This window comes from Rhea pennata, chromosome 11 (genome assembly GCF_028389875.1).
Source record: "Rhea pennata isolate bPtePen1 chromosome 11, bPtePen1.pri, whole genome shotgun sequence".
NCBI classification, from domain to species: domain Eukaryota; kingdom Metazoa; phylum Chordata; class Aves; order Rheiformes; family Rheidae; genus Rhea; species Rhea pennata.
In genome coordinates this window covers 3,224,692-3,239,821 of record NC_084673.1, presented here as the reverse complement: position 1 = coordinate 3,239,821, position 15,130 = coordinate 3,224,692, and the positions used below count along the sequence as shown (strand labels likewise).

The 15,130-nt window shown below is 65.6% G+C and overlaps 1 protein-coding gene across 1 annotated transcript in view; it reads right to left on the bottom strand.

Annotated features, from left to right (window-relative positions):
• Positions 1 to 14,858, bottom strand: part of FRMPD3 (FERM and PDZ domain containing 3) — a 29,123-nt gene extending 14,265 nt beyond the window's left edge. Inside the window, exons 1-12 of the mRNA XM_062584574.1 lie at positions 14,828 to 14,858; positions 6,326 to 6,567; positions 6,121 to 6,223; positions 5,576 to 5,621; positions 5,293 to 5,397; positions 4,366 to 4,473; positions 4,040 to 4,171; positions 3,472 to 3,591; positions 3,191 to 3,327; positions 2,778 to 2,904; positions 2,597 to 2,686; positions 929 to 1,108 (exon numbers count right to left, since the gene is read on the bottom strand). Coding sequence (XP_062440558.1) covers positions 929 to 1,108; positions 2,597 to 2,686; positions 2,778 to 2,904; positions 3,191 to 3,327; positions 3,472 to 3,591; positions 4,040 to 4,171; positions 4,366 to 4,473; positions 5,293 to 5,397; positions 5,576 to 5,621; positions 6,121 to 6,223; positions 6,326 to 6,473 — 1,296 coding nt within the window. The 5' untranslated portion in view covers positions 6,474 to 6,567; positions 14,828 to 14,858. The remainder of the gene's footprint in view (positions 1 to 928; positions 1,109 to 2,596; positions 2,687 to 2,777; positions 2,905 to 3,190; positions 3,328 to 3,471; positions 3,592 to 4,039; positions 4,172 to 4,365; positions 4,474 to 5,292; positions 5,398 to 5,575; positions 5,622 to 6,120; positions 6,224 to 6,325; positions 6,568 to 14,827) is intronic.
• Positions 14,859 to 15,130: the final 272 nt, after the last annotated feature.

The window sequence follows — 15,130 nt, the reverse complement described above, 5'->3', positions numbered from 1 at the left end:
AGCCCGTCCGTGCCTCCCAGCTGCGTGTATCGAGACCAAGGAAAACTCAGTCTCGCTTTCCTCCAGATCGGGTCTCACCACTCCAGCCCGCGGGGCAAAGGCTCCAGAGCAAAGCAGCTACCGCCCGGCAAACGATTTATTAGACGGACGCAGCCGCCGCCGCCGCCGCTGCAGCCCGCCCGTTACCTGCGCACGGTGCCCGGCTCCCTCCCGGGCAGCCCATCGCGGCGGCGGCAGCGCGCGGGGCTGCTCCGGCACCCCGGCCCCGCGCTCCCGCCGCACGCCAAGCGGCTGCTCGCAAATTCAAAATGGCCTTTTCTGCGCCAGTCCTGCAGCTCAACATCCGCCGTTTCCACGGTAACCCGGCGCTGCCTCGCTCCCGGCCCGGCAATTATTCGGAGCAGCCGGCAAACCGCCCCCCCCCCCCCACCGCCCCGTCGCCGTTGGGGCCGGCGCTGGCGTCCTGCTGGCGTTATCCCGCCGGACGGGCGCGGAGCGTCCGCCGGAGCCGGGACGGGGGCTAAAGGAGGGCTCCGAAGGGAAGGGAGTTTCCAGCTCGCGCGGCAAACCGCGGTGCCGGCCCCCGCCGGCGCTGCCGAGACCCCTCCGTCCTGCTCGGCTCCGGCAGCACCGCTGCTCCAGCCGCGCCGTGCCCGCGCTTCGGCCGTGCCCGGACCGGTTGCGGTTCGTTGCACGCTCCCGCGTGGGCTCGGCCACCTCCACGAGCTTCGCTGACGTGCAAAAAGCCACCAAGCCCCTCCAGGACCAGCATTCGCCCACGGCTCCTCCGAGTCTCCAAGCAGACGCTCCGGCAAACCGAGACGCGCTCGTGCCTGCGGCCCTCCCGCGAACGCCGCCGAGCCGGCGCGCGCCGCGGCCTCGGCGCCCGAGCAGCCCCGTCCCCGCGCCCGCAGGGGCCCGTGCCTACCTTGGCGTCCAGGATGCTCGTCTCCACCCGGGCCACCCCCTGGTTCTCCCGGAACAGCTGGATCTTGCTGACCTTGCTGAACTCCGACAGCACCGTGGTGAGGTTGGTCTTCAGGTCGATGACGTGGCTGATGCCGTGGCGGGGGCCCACCAGGAGCGTGGTGGCTGGCTGCTTCTCGTCCTGCGACCGCGCGGAGACAGGGAGACAGAGGGACAGGCGTGAAGAGAGGCGCCCGGGGGCTGCGGCTCTCTCCGGCCGGGAGCCGCGCTCGGCCCCCTCCCCGAGCCCCCCCGGCAGCGCTGGGAACGGCGCGCAAGATGCCCAGGGTATCGAAAACCAAAGCACCGAACCGGCCGTCCGCGTGAAACGTTCAGGCCTGCTGGCGCCGCTGCGGGAAGTAAGAGCAGGTTACGGATCTGACTGATCTGACACTGCCTCCGAGGGCGGGAGGCGGAGGAGGGAGCGATGAATTTTATAAAAGGAGAACGAGAGAAGGCTCAGCTGAAAATAGAGCCGTGTCCTGATCTGCCCAGCACGGACACTTCGAGCCAGACCCGGAGGTGAGGAGGAAGCTGGGCAGACCAGGGTGGAAGAGAATGACTGAATGACTAACGTGGGGCTGAACTCGGAGGCTGGTGTGCTCAGCTGGCTCCAAGTCTCCGCTCTTGGTGACAGCGATAAAAATAGCAGAGCACCCACAAGCACGACGACTCGCCCAACGCTTCCCACCCCGGCAGTGTCAGGGCCGCTGCTCTGACCGCTGGGCCACAGCACCTGCAAGACACCGCACGGTTCAGCCTTTCCTTCTTTCTGACCCGCAGCCCTTTGAGCTGCGAGGCAGGAGCTCCGCGACATCAGGGAACAGAACAGATCACAGGCTGCAAGAGATGAAGCCAAGGAGGCAAAGCAAGAGAAGCCAGGGAACTGCCAAGACCTTGGTTGGCCATGGTGGAGAGGTGGCACTTATAGCATGGAGCTGGTGTAACTCGACCTCCGTGGGAGGTGGAACAAGAGGAATGGAGATGGAGAGGTGAGCCAGGCAGCGGCGAGCCTTAGCAGGTCCTCCGTTCTCCAGTTTGGCTTGGTGGCTTCCCTCCTGCCACGGAGAAAGCGAGGCGGCTTGGGTGAGGGATGGAGATGCCTCTGATGGAGATGAGGGAGGAGCAGGCCATGCCGGTGGCAACTTCAGCAGAGCCACCAAGCAGCGGCCAGGGAGACGTGGTGGCCAGCTGATCTATTCCCTGCACGGACCAAACAGGGAACGTTCTGGCCTTTGCCAAAGATTCCCCTCCTCCGGGATGGACGGCAGGATGCTGCTGGGCCTCCCGGGTGCCGGAGGAGCAGGACATTGGAGAGCTGTGCCGAGCAGCCCGGCCGGGCTGCGCCGACCCGAAGGCTGGGGCAGAGGTAAAGTTTCAGCATGTGCCCAAAGCTGCTCAGATCTCACCACCTCGTTGCCCAAGCCAACAGAGCAGCAACTCCCTGACCCTGCGGAGCTGCAGGTCCGACCCACCGTCAGCTCTGACGGCCCTTCTGGGCAGGGGGACAGAGCAGGAGGCCGAGGGGAGCGTCGCACGGAGCCGCCATCTCCACGGACGTCGCAGGCACGTCAGCCCCACACACAACCTGGGCCAAAGGCCCCCCCAGGCCGCGCCAGAATTACCGTACCAGCCCCACGGTGTTGAAGAGGACTCCGGCGAAGGTGGGCAGCTCGTTCAGGATCCTCAGGTACTGCAGCTTCGCCTGCACCGCCGAGACCTGCGGAGACACGTCACCCGCACGCTCGCCGCCGGGACGCCGGCAGCGACGGCGCGGGAGAAGGCGCGCGGCCGGGACGCGCCGGGCTCACCTTGGGGCCGCCGGGCGGCTGGCTCTGGTGGGCTTTCAGGCGCTGCGAGAGCGACTTGCGCAGGCTCTTCTCCCTGACGAGCTGCAGGAGCGAGGGCGGCAGGAAGGGCTCCAGGCCCCACTCCTTCCTGCGGGGAGCGGAGCGGCCCGAGGAGCGAATGATGGATCCGAGTCCCGGGCGCCGCCCATCCTGCCCGCCCGGGGCCGCGGCCGCTTGCCCAGAGAGCAGGAGCGGACGCCTGCCCACCGTCCCCGGGGCGGTGACGCCCTCCCAGGCTGGCTCAGCACCCTGACACGCTGCTGGGAGCCTCCCAGCGCCCTGCTCCCCGCAGCCTCCCTGGACGGAGGAGAAGGCCCGGGAGGGGACACCGAAGCACGACGCGGGGTGGCTCGGGCAAGGGGAGCAGGACTCACTCCACGTTCTTGAGGGAGACCTTCTGGCTGGGCCGGGTGGCCGAGACGGTGATGTAGATGTGGAGGGCGGCCAGCCCCAGCAGCATCTCCGGCTTGGGGTCCATGGCGAAGCGCTCTCGGATCACGTCGTTGCGGCTCTGCAGGGGAGGCGCGACGTTACAGCCCGGCCTGGACAGACGCACGGACCACGAGGCACCGCCAGCTCCCAGTGCCGAGGCGGAACACGCTGGGGAGCACTGGGAGGAGCGGGAAGGGGGCTGGGGGTGCCCCTGCCCCCCTACCTGGATGTACAGGTACTCAAATGCCGCAGGATCCCGGCGCAGCAGCTCCACGGGGTCTTTGGGGAAGAAGCTCACGCGGAAGAGGCATCTCATGCCCTGGTAGTGCGTCCTCTGCACAACCTGCGGCAGGAGAGCCGTGAGCGCGCGGCCGAGCGCGCCCGGCCGGGCGGCAGCAGCTCCGCCGGCACCGTCACCCCCGAACCGGCGGCCTTGGCGGCCCACGGCCGGGCGGCACCGCGGAGGCTCCTGCTCGAGAAGGGGCCGAGGTCCTGCTGCACAAGCGCAGCGGCCGGGCGCAGTCCCGACCGGCCCTCGTTGACGCTGTCCCGACCCGTGGGGTCCCGGAGCGAAGAGCAGCTCCGCGCCGCTGCCGGGAGAGGGAGCGTAAGCGCCCCGTCGTCTCCCAGTTTGGCCCACCCCGTCCCGTCCTTCGCACGCCGGAGCCCGCAGGGCCGCGCCGGGGCTCGGAGGGGCTCGGCCGCCCCGCGGCACGGCCGCAGGCTACTTCCACGCTCCGGGGACCCCCCTGCTCCCGGCCAGGGGCAGCGTCCCCTCCCCGGAGCCTTACGTGGGCCAGAGGCTGCTTGTCCTGGAGAAGCAGGAACCGGTGGCTCTGCTCCGGGCTGGAATACTCCAGGACCAGGGCGAAGTGCTCGATGTGTCTCAGCGAGAGACGGTCCTGCAGCGTCACCATCACGTCCTGCGGAGGCCGTAGGGGGATTCAGGCGACCCTCGCGGCGGGTGTCAGACCCCCCCTTCCAGCGGCAGAACGCGTCGCGCGGGGAGGCGGAGGGGCTGCTTCTCGCGCGGCGGCGGCTTGCAGCGAGCAAGCGGGAGACAAGGGAAAACGGCTCGGGCGGCCGCGAGACAGGGAAGCGCCGCGGCGGGGCCCACCTTCACCGTGGTTCGGCCATCGAACGTGAAGGACTTGATCTGCCCGTTCTCCAGGAAAACCTTCAGCACGTTGGGAATGAGCAGGAGAGCTTCCTTCTTCAACATGTCCTGGCAGGCAGGGCCGGCAAGAGGAGGGGAAGGGAGAGAAGGAGGGAGCAGAGCAGATGTCAGTGATGGAGAGGTTACGGCATCCTTCGCGTCCCCAGGATCACGCGTTGAGCAGCGCGTTTCCCTCGAAAAGCCGGCGTCTCCGCGGAGCGATTGAGAAGCACAGAGCTGGAGCAACGCGGAGCTGCCGGGGCGGGGGGGGGGGGGGGGGGGGGGAATCGCCTCCCCGGCTCCCGTTAACCGCAGGGGCAATCGGGCATCCGACCCCATCCGCCTCCTCCCGACATCCCGCCCTGGCTCCCGGCCCCGGGACGCACCGGCGCCGGCGGCCAGTCCCCCTTTCCGGACCCACAAGCCCAGCTCAGCCTGGCCCCGGCTCGCACAAGCCCTGCGCTAACCCGCTCCCACCCCTGCGCGGGGAGCTGAGCGAAGGCTGATTTTTTTGTAGCGAGCAACGTTTGAATCAGATAATTACTTAATTGATTTTGCTTAAAAATAGAATTTGCTAGAAGCACATTAAAGCTTTCTCTCTCTCTCTCTTTTTTTTTTTTTTTTTTGTACTGGTTGCTGCTTAATAAAAGCTTTCTGCAATTAAGAGATAACGCCACCGGGCTGGAACGCTGCTGCAGGATAGCAGCTTCCCGCGGAAACGCCGCGGCAGACCCAGCCCGAAGCCTTTGGCACCGGGTTTGAAACTGCGCAACCCTTCCCAAGGGCGAGCGCTGGCGCTGCCCAGCCGGGAAGCTCCGGCCGGGGAGGGAGGACCAGGCGGGAAAGCCCAGCAAAGGGGCTGCAGGGGAATAGTGGGGCAGGACTTACTGGGTCCGTCTCGCCGACCGTGACCTGCTCGGAAAATCGGACCTTCGCCGGGTTGGACCTCAGCTTCGCCTTCTTGGCTGCGCTGATGAAAGCAGATTTGGGGGACTGGAAAGAGAGCACCAGGTGAATCGCCGGCGCGGGGCTCAGGAAGGGCTCTGCCCGGCCCCCAGCTCCCCGGCGGGGCGTCCCCAGGCACGGCGCGCTCTCCGCGGCTCCTGCCCGAGCTCTGGATTAGCCGATCCCTCGGCTCGGGGACCCACGCTGGCGGGGTGCTGGCTCTCACCTGGTGGGCGTGCAGGACGGTGAGGACCACGAAATCCTTGGCGCTCCTACGACGGAAAGGAGAAGGGAAGAAAGTGTTTGCTCAATGCATGCACGCAGCCACCGAGAGCTCCGCGGGTGAACTCTTCCCCCACCTGGCCAGATGGTGGCCAAGACCTTTGTGGTCTCCTTGAGATGGTCCTTGTGCTGTGGGTGCCCATGTGCTTCCTCCACCAATCTCTGCCCTGGCTCTGCTATGCCCATGGGCGAGTTGAGCCAGGTTTGTCCACAGCCCCACGGTGGTCTTGCTGACCAGGACACTCTGGCCACCTCTCACATCCCGAGGTCCTTCCCAGCCAGCGCCCGGCCGCTCGGGAGCCAGAGGCTACAGCCTGGAGGTGCTGGGCACCAGCGCTGCCAGCACGGCCAGGTTTCGCTCATCACTACAGTCTGCCCAAGCCCAGGCTTGATGTTCTCCAGGTCTAGCTCAGCCTGGTGGCTCAGGAGGTCCCCCCGGGGACGCGGGCCCACGCTCGGCTCCCGGCCGCGGCAGCGGGGTGTCCTCACCTGACAAGCTCGATGAACCGCTCACGGGGGGCTTCGCTCACGTCCTCGTCATCGATGGCCAAGATCTGGTCTCCGGCCAGGAGCTTCTCCTCGGAGGGGCCGCCTGCCGGGATGCAGCCGTGAGAGCCGGGCCGGCGAGCCCGGGTTGGGCTCCCCGGGCGGCGGGAAGGCTGCCGCGCGCCGCCCGCCCGCCCACCCGCCGTACCTGCCGTCACCGAGCGCACCACCACGGGCTTCTCGCTGCCGGCCACGAAGCCGAATCCGTAGAGGGGGTGGCGCTGGATGGTCACCTGTCGGAGCGCGTCCAAAGGCGGCCGCCCACATTCCATATCATCGCCGCGCTCCTCCGGCATCACATGGCTGGGCCGCGCGGCGGGGGGCAGCCGGTGAGACGGCCCTGGGACGGGGCCGCTCGTCCCGCCCGGGTCCTCTGCGCGGGGCGGCAGCCTGCAAACCCAACGCAGCCCTTTCCTGCGGGCTACTCGCGGCCGCTTGCACGAGCGCCGCGGGCGACCACGCGCGTCCCGAGTGCTGAGCCTCTCCCCAATGCTCCTAGCTTGGCCCACAACACCAGGATGACCTCCCAGGGGAGATGTGGAGCCGAGGAGGCATCTGCCCCTGCTTCCTGTGCTCCGGCCCAGCGCCTCCGCAGAGGGAGAGCTCTGTCTGGGGGCAGGAGAAGATCTGTGCAAAGCTTCTCCCTTTCCTTTCACTTCACTGTCCAGATTAAAAGCCTTCTGTTAGCCTATAAAAAAGGTAGTCAGAACAACAACAACAAAAAAACCCAAACGCTCTCAGCAGACGTGCCAGTTGGTCCTTAATGCCTCCTGGCTGCCAAACAGCTCGCTGTCACGGGGCGACGGCAGTAATGAATTCTGCTAACAGCGCTAGGACGGACTCGTGCGTCCGTCCTGGAAAACTGTCAGGCGGCGGCAGCTGGGAAGGAGTGGGAAGGGAGGTGGCAATCTTCCCGCCTTGGGACAAGCCGGCACCTTCTCCTGGTGCCACCTGCCCTCCAAGCAGAGGTGGGCTCAAGCCTCAGGGCCGCAGCAGTGGGCGAACGCTTCCAGGAAAGGAACCGATCGGAGGGGTCACGTGTAGAAAGGACTCAGCCTGGAGGGACACTGGAGGAACCCCCAGCAGATGTGGGGAGAACATGAAATGCTCAGTGCATGCAGAACGAAGCACTCCTGCCAGCTAGAGAAACAGACGGCGCAATCAACCTTGGTGGGAATCCACCCTCGCGTACCCAATATCTAAACAGGTTGTGGGTACAAACCCAACCCTAGGATTGATCGGGATGACCGAAGCTGTGGGCAGGGAATGGTTTTCCTACCAGCCCTATACAGCAGGGCACTAACAGCGAGAAGGTCATCAAGATGGATGGAAGGCCATCCCATCAACCCAACAGGCACCCCAGGAGAAGATCAACCACAGTTATCCCGAAACTCTTCTTGCTCAGAGAAGCTGTTGGCCTAGCAGAGGCGTGCTGGGAGGGCGGTGTGTGCCAGGCCTCAGCTAAGAGCGGCTGGTCTCCAGACCCACCTGCTCCTCACTAAATTCACACAAATTCTTATATATTCCTTCCTATTAATTAGGAAGCGCTAACACTGACTTTACCTGCCGTTCCAGCCGCTCTGCAGGAGAAGGCGGCTGGAGCTGATGCAGACATACTGGTAGCAACGGCAGCTAGCTCAGCAGCCGCGCTAGACCGTGAAAACGCAGCTCTTCCCACCCGCCAGGACTCCGGGTTTCCAGGGGCGAGGAGACGGCGCCGCAGTCCGCGCCAGCGAGCCTCCGCGGCGAGCGCGCCCGGGGAGCTGGGACGCAGCCTGCGGGCTTAGCCGCGCTCCTCGGGCTCCAGAAGGCACCGCGCTGGCTCAGGGTGTAGCACAGACCACCAGCAGCGGCAGAGGCTCGGGGTCTAAGGGCAGCTTCCGAATAACACCTACGAGATCTAGGTGGGGAAGACGCTTCCCGATCTCCTTGGCTAGGGGAATGTCCTACGTGTTGTACAGGACCGGGAGGTCAGAGACATGTCTGGGTGAGCTCCTTCACGAACGGGGCTGTGCAACCAAACCACACGTGGACTGAGAAGAGCCACCAAGCCCACGGATGCTATACAAAGCCTTTGCTTTGCAGATCAGGCAGTGATTCCTGGGGAAGCAGTTTGAGCTGTTTCAGCTAATGAACGCTGCCGTTTTTAGCAGCAGAGCCCGAAGAAGCCGGGGCTTTAGCATGTGCACATCTCAGGTAGTTTCCACGAGATCCCCTAAACGAGTGCCCGGTGAAGGAGTGCGTGATTAGATGCTGCCACCTCAGACAGGCCTACGAGACCGAGACCTCTTCCCGCGCCATCCCAGGCCGCTGCGGCCCGCCGGCTGCCAGCGGAGCGTCTCCCCATCACACGGTCCAGCGTCGCTTTATTGCTGTTGTAAAATCCACACTCGGCATCCGGCGTTGGCCAGCTTCCCTGCCGACGCCTCATCTGCAAGACTGCCGGAGGGCAGGCAAACACCGCGTCCGCCGTCCGGTGCTCAGCACCAGCCTGGTCACGGGCTGTCTAACCGGGCTCTGTCCTGAAGGCAGCTAGCACGAGAAGACCTTGCCATAAAGACACCCTCCTCCGAAGAGCGCAGGCAAAGCAAGCGCCAGCGTCCTCCTCCTCCGAGAGCCCCGGCGCTGGAGCCGGGACCAGAGCATCCCACGCAGGAACTGCTCGGAGGGGACGGCGCAGCGCCCAGCAGGAGAAGGACCCGCTGCTCTAGGCGCAAAATGCAATCGAAATGAAAGGCGGGGGGAACCCCCAAAAAAGCCAACCAAGCGTTGAACCTCTTTTCTTCCAAGTTTCCTAAGCCTAACGTGGAGGAAGGGTCATCTGCCAGCTAGAGCTCACAGCCAGCAGAGCGGGGAGGCGTTTCCAGCAGCCCCTCCGACCCGCACCCGCGGGGGGCACGCGGGGTCCGACGCGAAGCCCTTCAAAGCCACCGCTGGCGCGTGGCGTCAAATCTGCCGTCGCCAGCAGGAGCGCTTCGGTCGCCGGGAGCTTGTTGCAAGAAGGGGAAACCGAGGCACGGGGAGAGACGCGCCGCGGGTCCCTGGCGGCGCGCCGACCGAGGCTCCCGCGGCCCCGCGCGGCGGGAGAGGAAGAGGCGGCGCAGCCCGTTTCCGCGTCCTCCATCCACTCGGCCAAACCTGGAAATTCAGGGCCGCTACGAGGAAGCCAGAGAGCGGGTTTTGCTTTACGTGCGAGTCTCGTTCCGGCCTTAATGGCACAGTCAGTTCCTGACATCCCCATAATACTCTGTGAATAACAAGGTAACTCTTCCAATTTACAGCTTACCATAAAGCGCCGCTACAAATTTGGAGCGAGTGGGGTTTTTTTTTTTTTTAATACTGTAACAATGACAAAAAGCATATTTTATTGCAGGAATGGCAGCCTAGGTATATTTATCCATTGGCCAGGCTTCTTTGGTATACTTTCCTCTTTTAATGGCCATGCAAATGTATTTATATCCTGGAGTTATACCTCCAAATTCTTCTATACTTTGCTTTTTAATTTATGCGGTATGCACAACCTGCTATGCAAAACGGAAACGAGCACTGAGACAGCAGCATCGATCCGGCCACCCGAACCCAAAGGTTTAGCACCGCTTCTGCTTCCCAGCGCTGTCCGGGGGATCCTGCATCTGGTGCCCAAAGCTGCAACTCCCAGTTTGCAACCCCAAGCTGGAGAAACGCAAGCAGAGCAGGCTCTGCCAGCGCGGGTGGAACGCGCCTTCAGCACCATCCTGCCAAGCCTCTCCCTCCATCAGCCCTGTGAAACACCGGCTCCTTTCTTTCTCTCTCTTTTTTTAATATTGTGGAATTAGAAATTTGACTGATATGAATATGTAACAACACTTGCTTTATTAATAGCAGCTGCATTATCAGTTAGCTCCCTGCTATTGGCAGGAGATCTGGGACGACGTGTGGCTTGAAACCTGGAGAGAAACGCAGCCCGCAAAGGCGGCGGCGCGGTCGCCGCGTCCCTGCCCTCGGCGAGCCGGCCAGGACGAGGCAAGCGCGACGGTCGCCAACGCTGCCCGGCTGCGGGAGCCGGCGCTGGACCTGCTCCCCGGCGCCGGCGGTCCCAAAGGCCCCGGGAGCCGGGCAGCTCCGCAGCAGCTCCAACCTCGGCGAGTCTCGGCGTGAACCTCGCCGACGTGGGTGATAAACTCCCTTTCGCTCTCCCTCCCCCCTGCAACCCTGCAGGCTTAAATGAAAACAAGATTACAAAGGAGATTGGATTGGACATATTTCTGGTGTGCTATTTTAGCTGTAAATTATGCCAGCTTCACAAAACCCCAACTGTTCCTCCCCAAGATCACCGCGCCGATTGGCTTGCAAAGATCAGGCAGATCAGGCACTTGCTTGTCTGCAAAAATGCTTACGGGTCCAAACAACATCCAGACGCCAAAGCACAGGTGCTGCACATACAGTGTATACGTGTATATACGCACACACACACGGTCACACACACACGGTCACACACATGCGTGGCAGCTCCCCGAAGCTCCCGTCTGAGTCACGACAACCATTGCAGGAAGCCTCTGGCTTGGGTCAAGCAGGTTTCCAAGCCCCCGGCGCCGGGCTCGGCGCCGCAACCCGCCGGACGAGCCGTGCCGTTCCGGCTGCCCGTGCCAGCGCCGCTCAGGCTTTCCCCAGCTTTGGCTGCCGGGGCAGAGCGAAGCCTCGGGCAGCCCGGCCGGCTCGGAGGCCGGCCCGCTCCCGCCGCCCGGCCCGCGCGCTTCGGCTCGCCAGCCCCGGCAGCGGCGCGGAGCAAAGCCCCTTTCGCAGGTCGGGTCCCCCCTCCCCGTCTCACCGCCGGGTCCTGGCACAGAGCTCGTCTGCACGTGCACGTATCCGTCAGCACAAAACCAGGCTTCCCAGGCAATCAATAACGCTATTTAGGAGATAAATCTCGCTATCGACTGGCTCCTGAGGCCAGCTGCTGATTAATTCCAAAGAGAGAGAGAAAGCGAGCGAACGCCAAGGAGCTCAGGGGCGCTCCTGCCGGCCCCGGGTGCCCGTCCTGCGCGCCCAGGCCGTGCTCGGACGAGCCACGGGGACGGGATGGGACTTCTGGTGCCGCAGCTGGTCACAACGCGATGGGGCAGCGGAGGGAGAAGGATCCATCTCCCGAGGGGGACACAGCACCATTGCCAAATGCCTCCGCCACCCGAGACCAGAGCCCTGAGACCCTTCAGCAGGGAGAGCAAAGTCACAACTAGAAAAGTCCCACACAGACCCGAGTCCAACACCACCCTCTGTCCCTGCCGCAGGGAGGCGGGACGTGGGGAGAGGCCGGGAGAGCTCTGCAGATCGGGCTGCTCGGATGTCAGTGAGGCGGGATCCACCAACACCAGCAGAGACGTGCTGGGTTTGAGGATCCACGTGTCCTTGGAGAAGATGAGGCACGTACACATCTGTGAACGTGTGGGAGCAGCCACTGTGCTGCGTACGCATTAAAGGCGGGTGTCGCATTCCCTCAGACCAGCTGCGGCAACGCTCGATTGGAGGTTCCTGTACCATCCCATTCCCATCCCAGATATTTTCATGGTGATTTAGAGCTGGCCAGAGGTGCTTGTTGGCTGCCAAGCCTTCTAAGGTGGTGCCTGTCCACCACGTCTCAGCCCCAGCCTGCAGGAGACATCTCGGCTGTAGAGCAGGGCCTCCCCCAATGCATCTCCAGCCGTCCGTGCTGGGGAAAGGAGGGCGCCCACCAGAACAGGCAGGGAAGGGGCTCCCCGCCATCAGTCTCAGCGAGCACAGGAGATGAGGGGAGCTTGCCCTGCCTCGCCAGCGAGGGCCGCAGAAGGAGGACAGCTGTGCCTTGCAAGGACTCCAGGGAGAAGGGCTCCAGTGAAAGCACCGCTCAACCCAAAGGATGCTACCACCACAGAAACCAGCCAGTGCCGGACCATCTGGAAATCACATCTGGCCAGATAGGAGATTTCCAGCCCTCCAGGCAGCAAAGATCCAGAGCAGAATCTCAGAAGGAATCATGGGAGAAGGAAGACACCATCAGTTTTACGTAAGGCTAGAGAAACAGATGTGCCCTGCACTAACCCAGTGGGTATCTTCCAGTCCTCTGTGCCTACACCACCACTTCCCTGTACTGGAAGACTCGAGGATGGATAGCGCTGCATATCCCTCCACATTTCCCAAGCGCTTCTCCCTGGCTGAGGTGGATCCATGCTCATGTCCCCAGCTGGAGCACCTGCAGGGAAGGAGCAAGTCCCAGCTGCGGGCAGGGCACTGGCAGCACGCAGCATGGCCCCGCAACGACTCCAGTCGTTTCAGGAAGCGAAAAGACATCCCTCGAGCATCCTCCAGACACTGTGGGGCCGTCATCTGAGGCAAAACCCCATCTCTGCAGACCCATGAGTCTGCCCCCCGGCCCCCTCCACCCCAGGGTGCAGCTCCGCTGGCAGGACTGCAGGAGACAGGGCAAAACGTGAGAAAGGCAGGTAAGAACGGTGCCTCATCACGAGATTGCATTCAGCCACGGCACTTCCCCCATGCTAGTCTGGACCTTCTGCACTTAAGCTTCAGCTGAAAGCTAGAACCAGCTCACCGCAAGCACACCATTGTTCGCTGCATGTACAAAACCTCATCTTGGGAAGTTTGAGGCTGACGGCCCTCAATCCATGCAGATTTTGGAGGTGGCACCTTTCCCCTTCCCTGGCCTTAGTTCTAGCAAACTGCCCTTCAGCTTACGAGACAGCGACAAAGTCTGAGCCCTGGTGGCCCATTCCTAGGGGATGGAGGTGCTGGAAGCACCACTGGGTGCTGGGAGCTTCCACAGGGAGGGTCCTCTGAGATGCAGCCTGCTCCCAAAGGGATGCTCTGAGCTGGGCAAGCTGCAAACGCCAGCTCTGCTCTCGGCTGCGCCCCAAGGAGAGCTTAGGGCTGGCGGCGCTCGAGCCCCGGGAAGAAGCAGAGCGGCTCCGACCTGGGGGCCAGGTCTGCGAGCGATCCTGCGCACGCAGCATCGGAGCGTCTCAATCAGCAGCACCCCGTAACCGCCGGGCGAGCGAGCCCCGCGGCGGCCGCCCCCGCAGGAGGCCGCGTACCCGGGGGCCGAGCGCCGGAGCCGCGCGGCAGCCGCGACGGCGCGGTCAGGGCTCGTTGCCATGCCAATCAAGCGCGCAGTCAGCACATCCAGCTCCCAGGCCACGGAGAGCAGCCGAGCTCCTGGAGCCGGACCAGCGCTGCCCGCACCGACGAGGGCGGAGGGAAAAGCGCCCCAACGTCCCCAGTCTCGGGGCAAGCGGAGGCGGCCGCCGGCGCCCGCGGCGGCTTCGGCCGAGATGGGGACGGACCCGGGAAGGGAGGCTCGGCCTGGCTGGCTGGCTCGCTGTGTGCCGTGCCGGTTCGCGAGCAGCCCCCCGAGGCTCGTCCCCGGGCCCAGGGCGGCTGCAGCGCGGAGCCGCTCACACGCGCTAGCACAAGCCCTGCCTCTCCACGGGCTCTCCGCGGCCAGCAGCGCTGCAGGCAGCGTGTCAGCACCGGGGAAAAAAAAACTCGGGCTCGGCGAGGCGGATCCCCGGGGCACGGCTGCAGCTCCCTTCCTTCCCTCCCCTGCTCCCGCCGGCCGTCACGCGCCGGCGAGCGGCCGGGACGCTGCCCGGGGGGTACGCCGGAGCTGCCAGGCTGCGGCCGGCGCGGCGCGTTCTGGCCGGCAGCGCGTTAGCAAACACGCAGGCGTTTTGCAGCTTGCTGCCGGACGAGCCGCGCGACTCCTCGCTGCAAGGCGGCGCGGACGCCAGCGGCACCCGGGGCGCGGGGAGACGGGCAAGCTCATGGAAAGGAGAGCCCAAGGGACACCGCAGCCGAACCGCTCCCGCCAACAGCGGATATTCCCCTTCCCCGTTTATAGGCACCTGCTTCCGCCCGGGACAAGACACAGGCGCAGCGGCGCTGGGCCCCGGGCCACCACCGCTCCCATGCTCCAGGCGCTTTTGCACCCAGCGAGGCTCCCGGGCGCGCGGAAACCCATCGCAACCCGCTCTGGTGAAAACCAGCTTCTCTCTCGCCCGCTGGCGGCGCCCGGCAAAACTCATTCCGTCCAAATTGCACTTAAACAGGAAAATCAGGGTGTGTGTGTAAGGGGGGGGGGGGCGCAAACCAGCAGACCGGCCCCGAGCGCTTCCCTCTCCCTTCCAGCCGCTGCAGCGCCCTGAGGCTCGAGCCTGCCGTGGCACCGGGCTACCAGCGAGGGCGGCCCCGCCGGCGGCCCCGCCAAGGTGACCCGGCGGGCGGCCGCCGAGCTCGGCCCGGCCCGGAGGGGCGGACAGGGCCCCCGGGGGGCGGTGGGGGGGGGTTGGGGGGAGCCAAGCGCCGCCGGGGGCAGCCGCGGGGCTCGGCGCTGGGCTGAGCCGGCTGCGGCGAGCGGGGCCCCGCTGCCAGCTGCGCTGCCCGAGGGGGCTGCCGGGGGGTCGGGGACGGACGGACGGACACAGACAGCGCGACGGCGCAAGGGCGCAGCCGAGCGGGCCGCCCCGAGGCGCGCAGGGTCCGCGCTCCGCGGGCTCCGCAGGGGCCCGGCGGCAGCGCGCAGGAGCTGCGGGAGCGCGGCGGGGGCCGCCGGCCCGACCCTCCCCATCCCGCCGCCAGCGCAACAGGACGGCGGCGGCGGCGGCTCCCCCCGCGCCCGGCTCACCTGGGCTCCGCCGCCTGCTCCCGGCTGCGCGGCGCTGCGCGGCGCTGCGCCCGGCGGCGGCTCAGGCGGGCGGCGCGGCGGGCGGCGCGGCGCGGCGGGCGGGCAGCGCCCCGCCGGGGCCCCCGCAGCCCCCCGCCGCCGCCGCCGCCCCCGCCATGGCGCCGCCGGCCGCCCGCTGCCGCAGCGCGGGGCTCCGCGCCCCGCTCCGCCCCGCCGCGCCCCGCCCCGCCGCGCTCCGCCGCGCCGGGAGCCCCCCGCCCTCCGGGCGCCGCCGGGGGCCGCGGCGGCGGCGGCCCCGCGCTC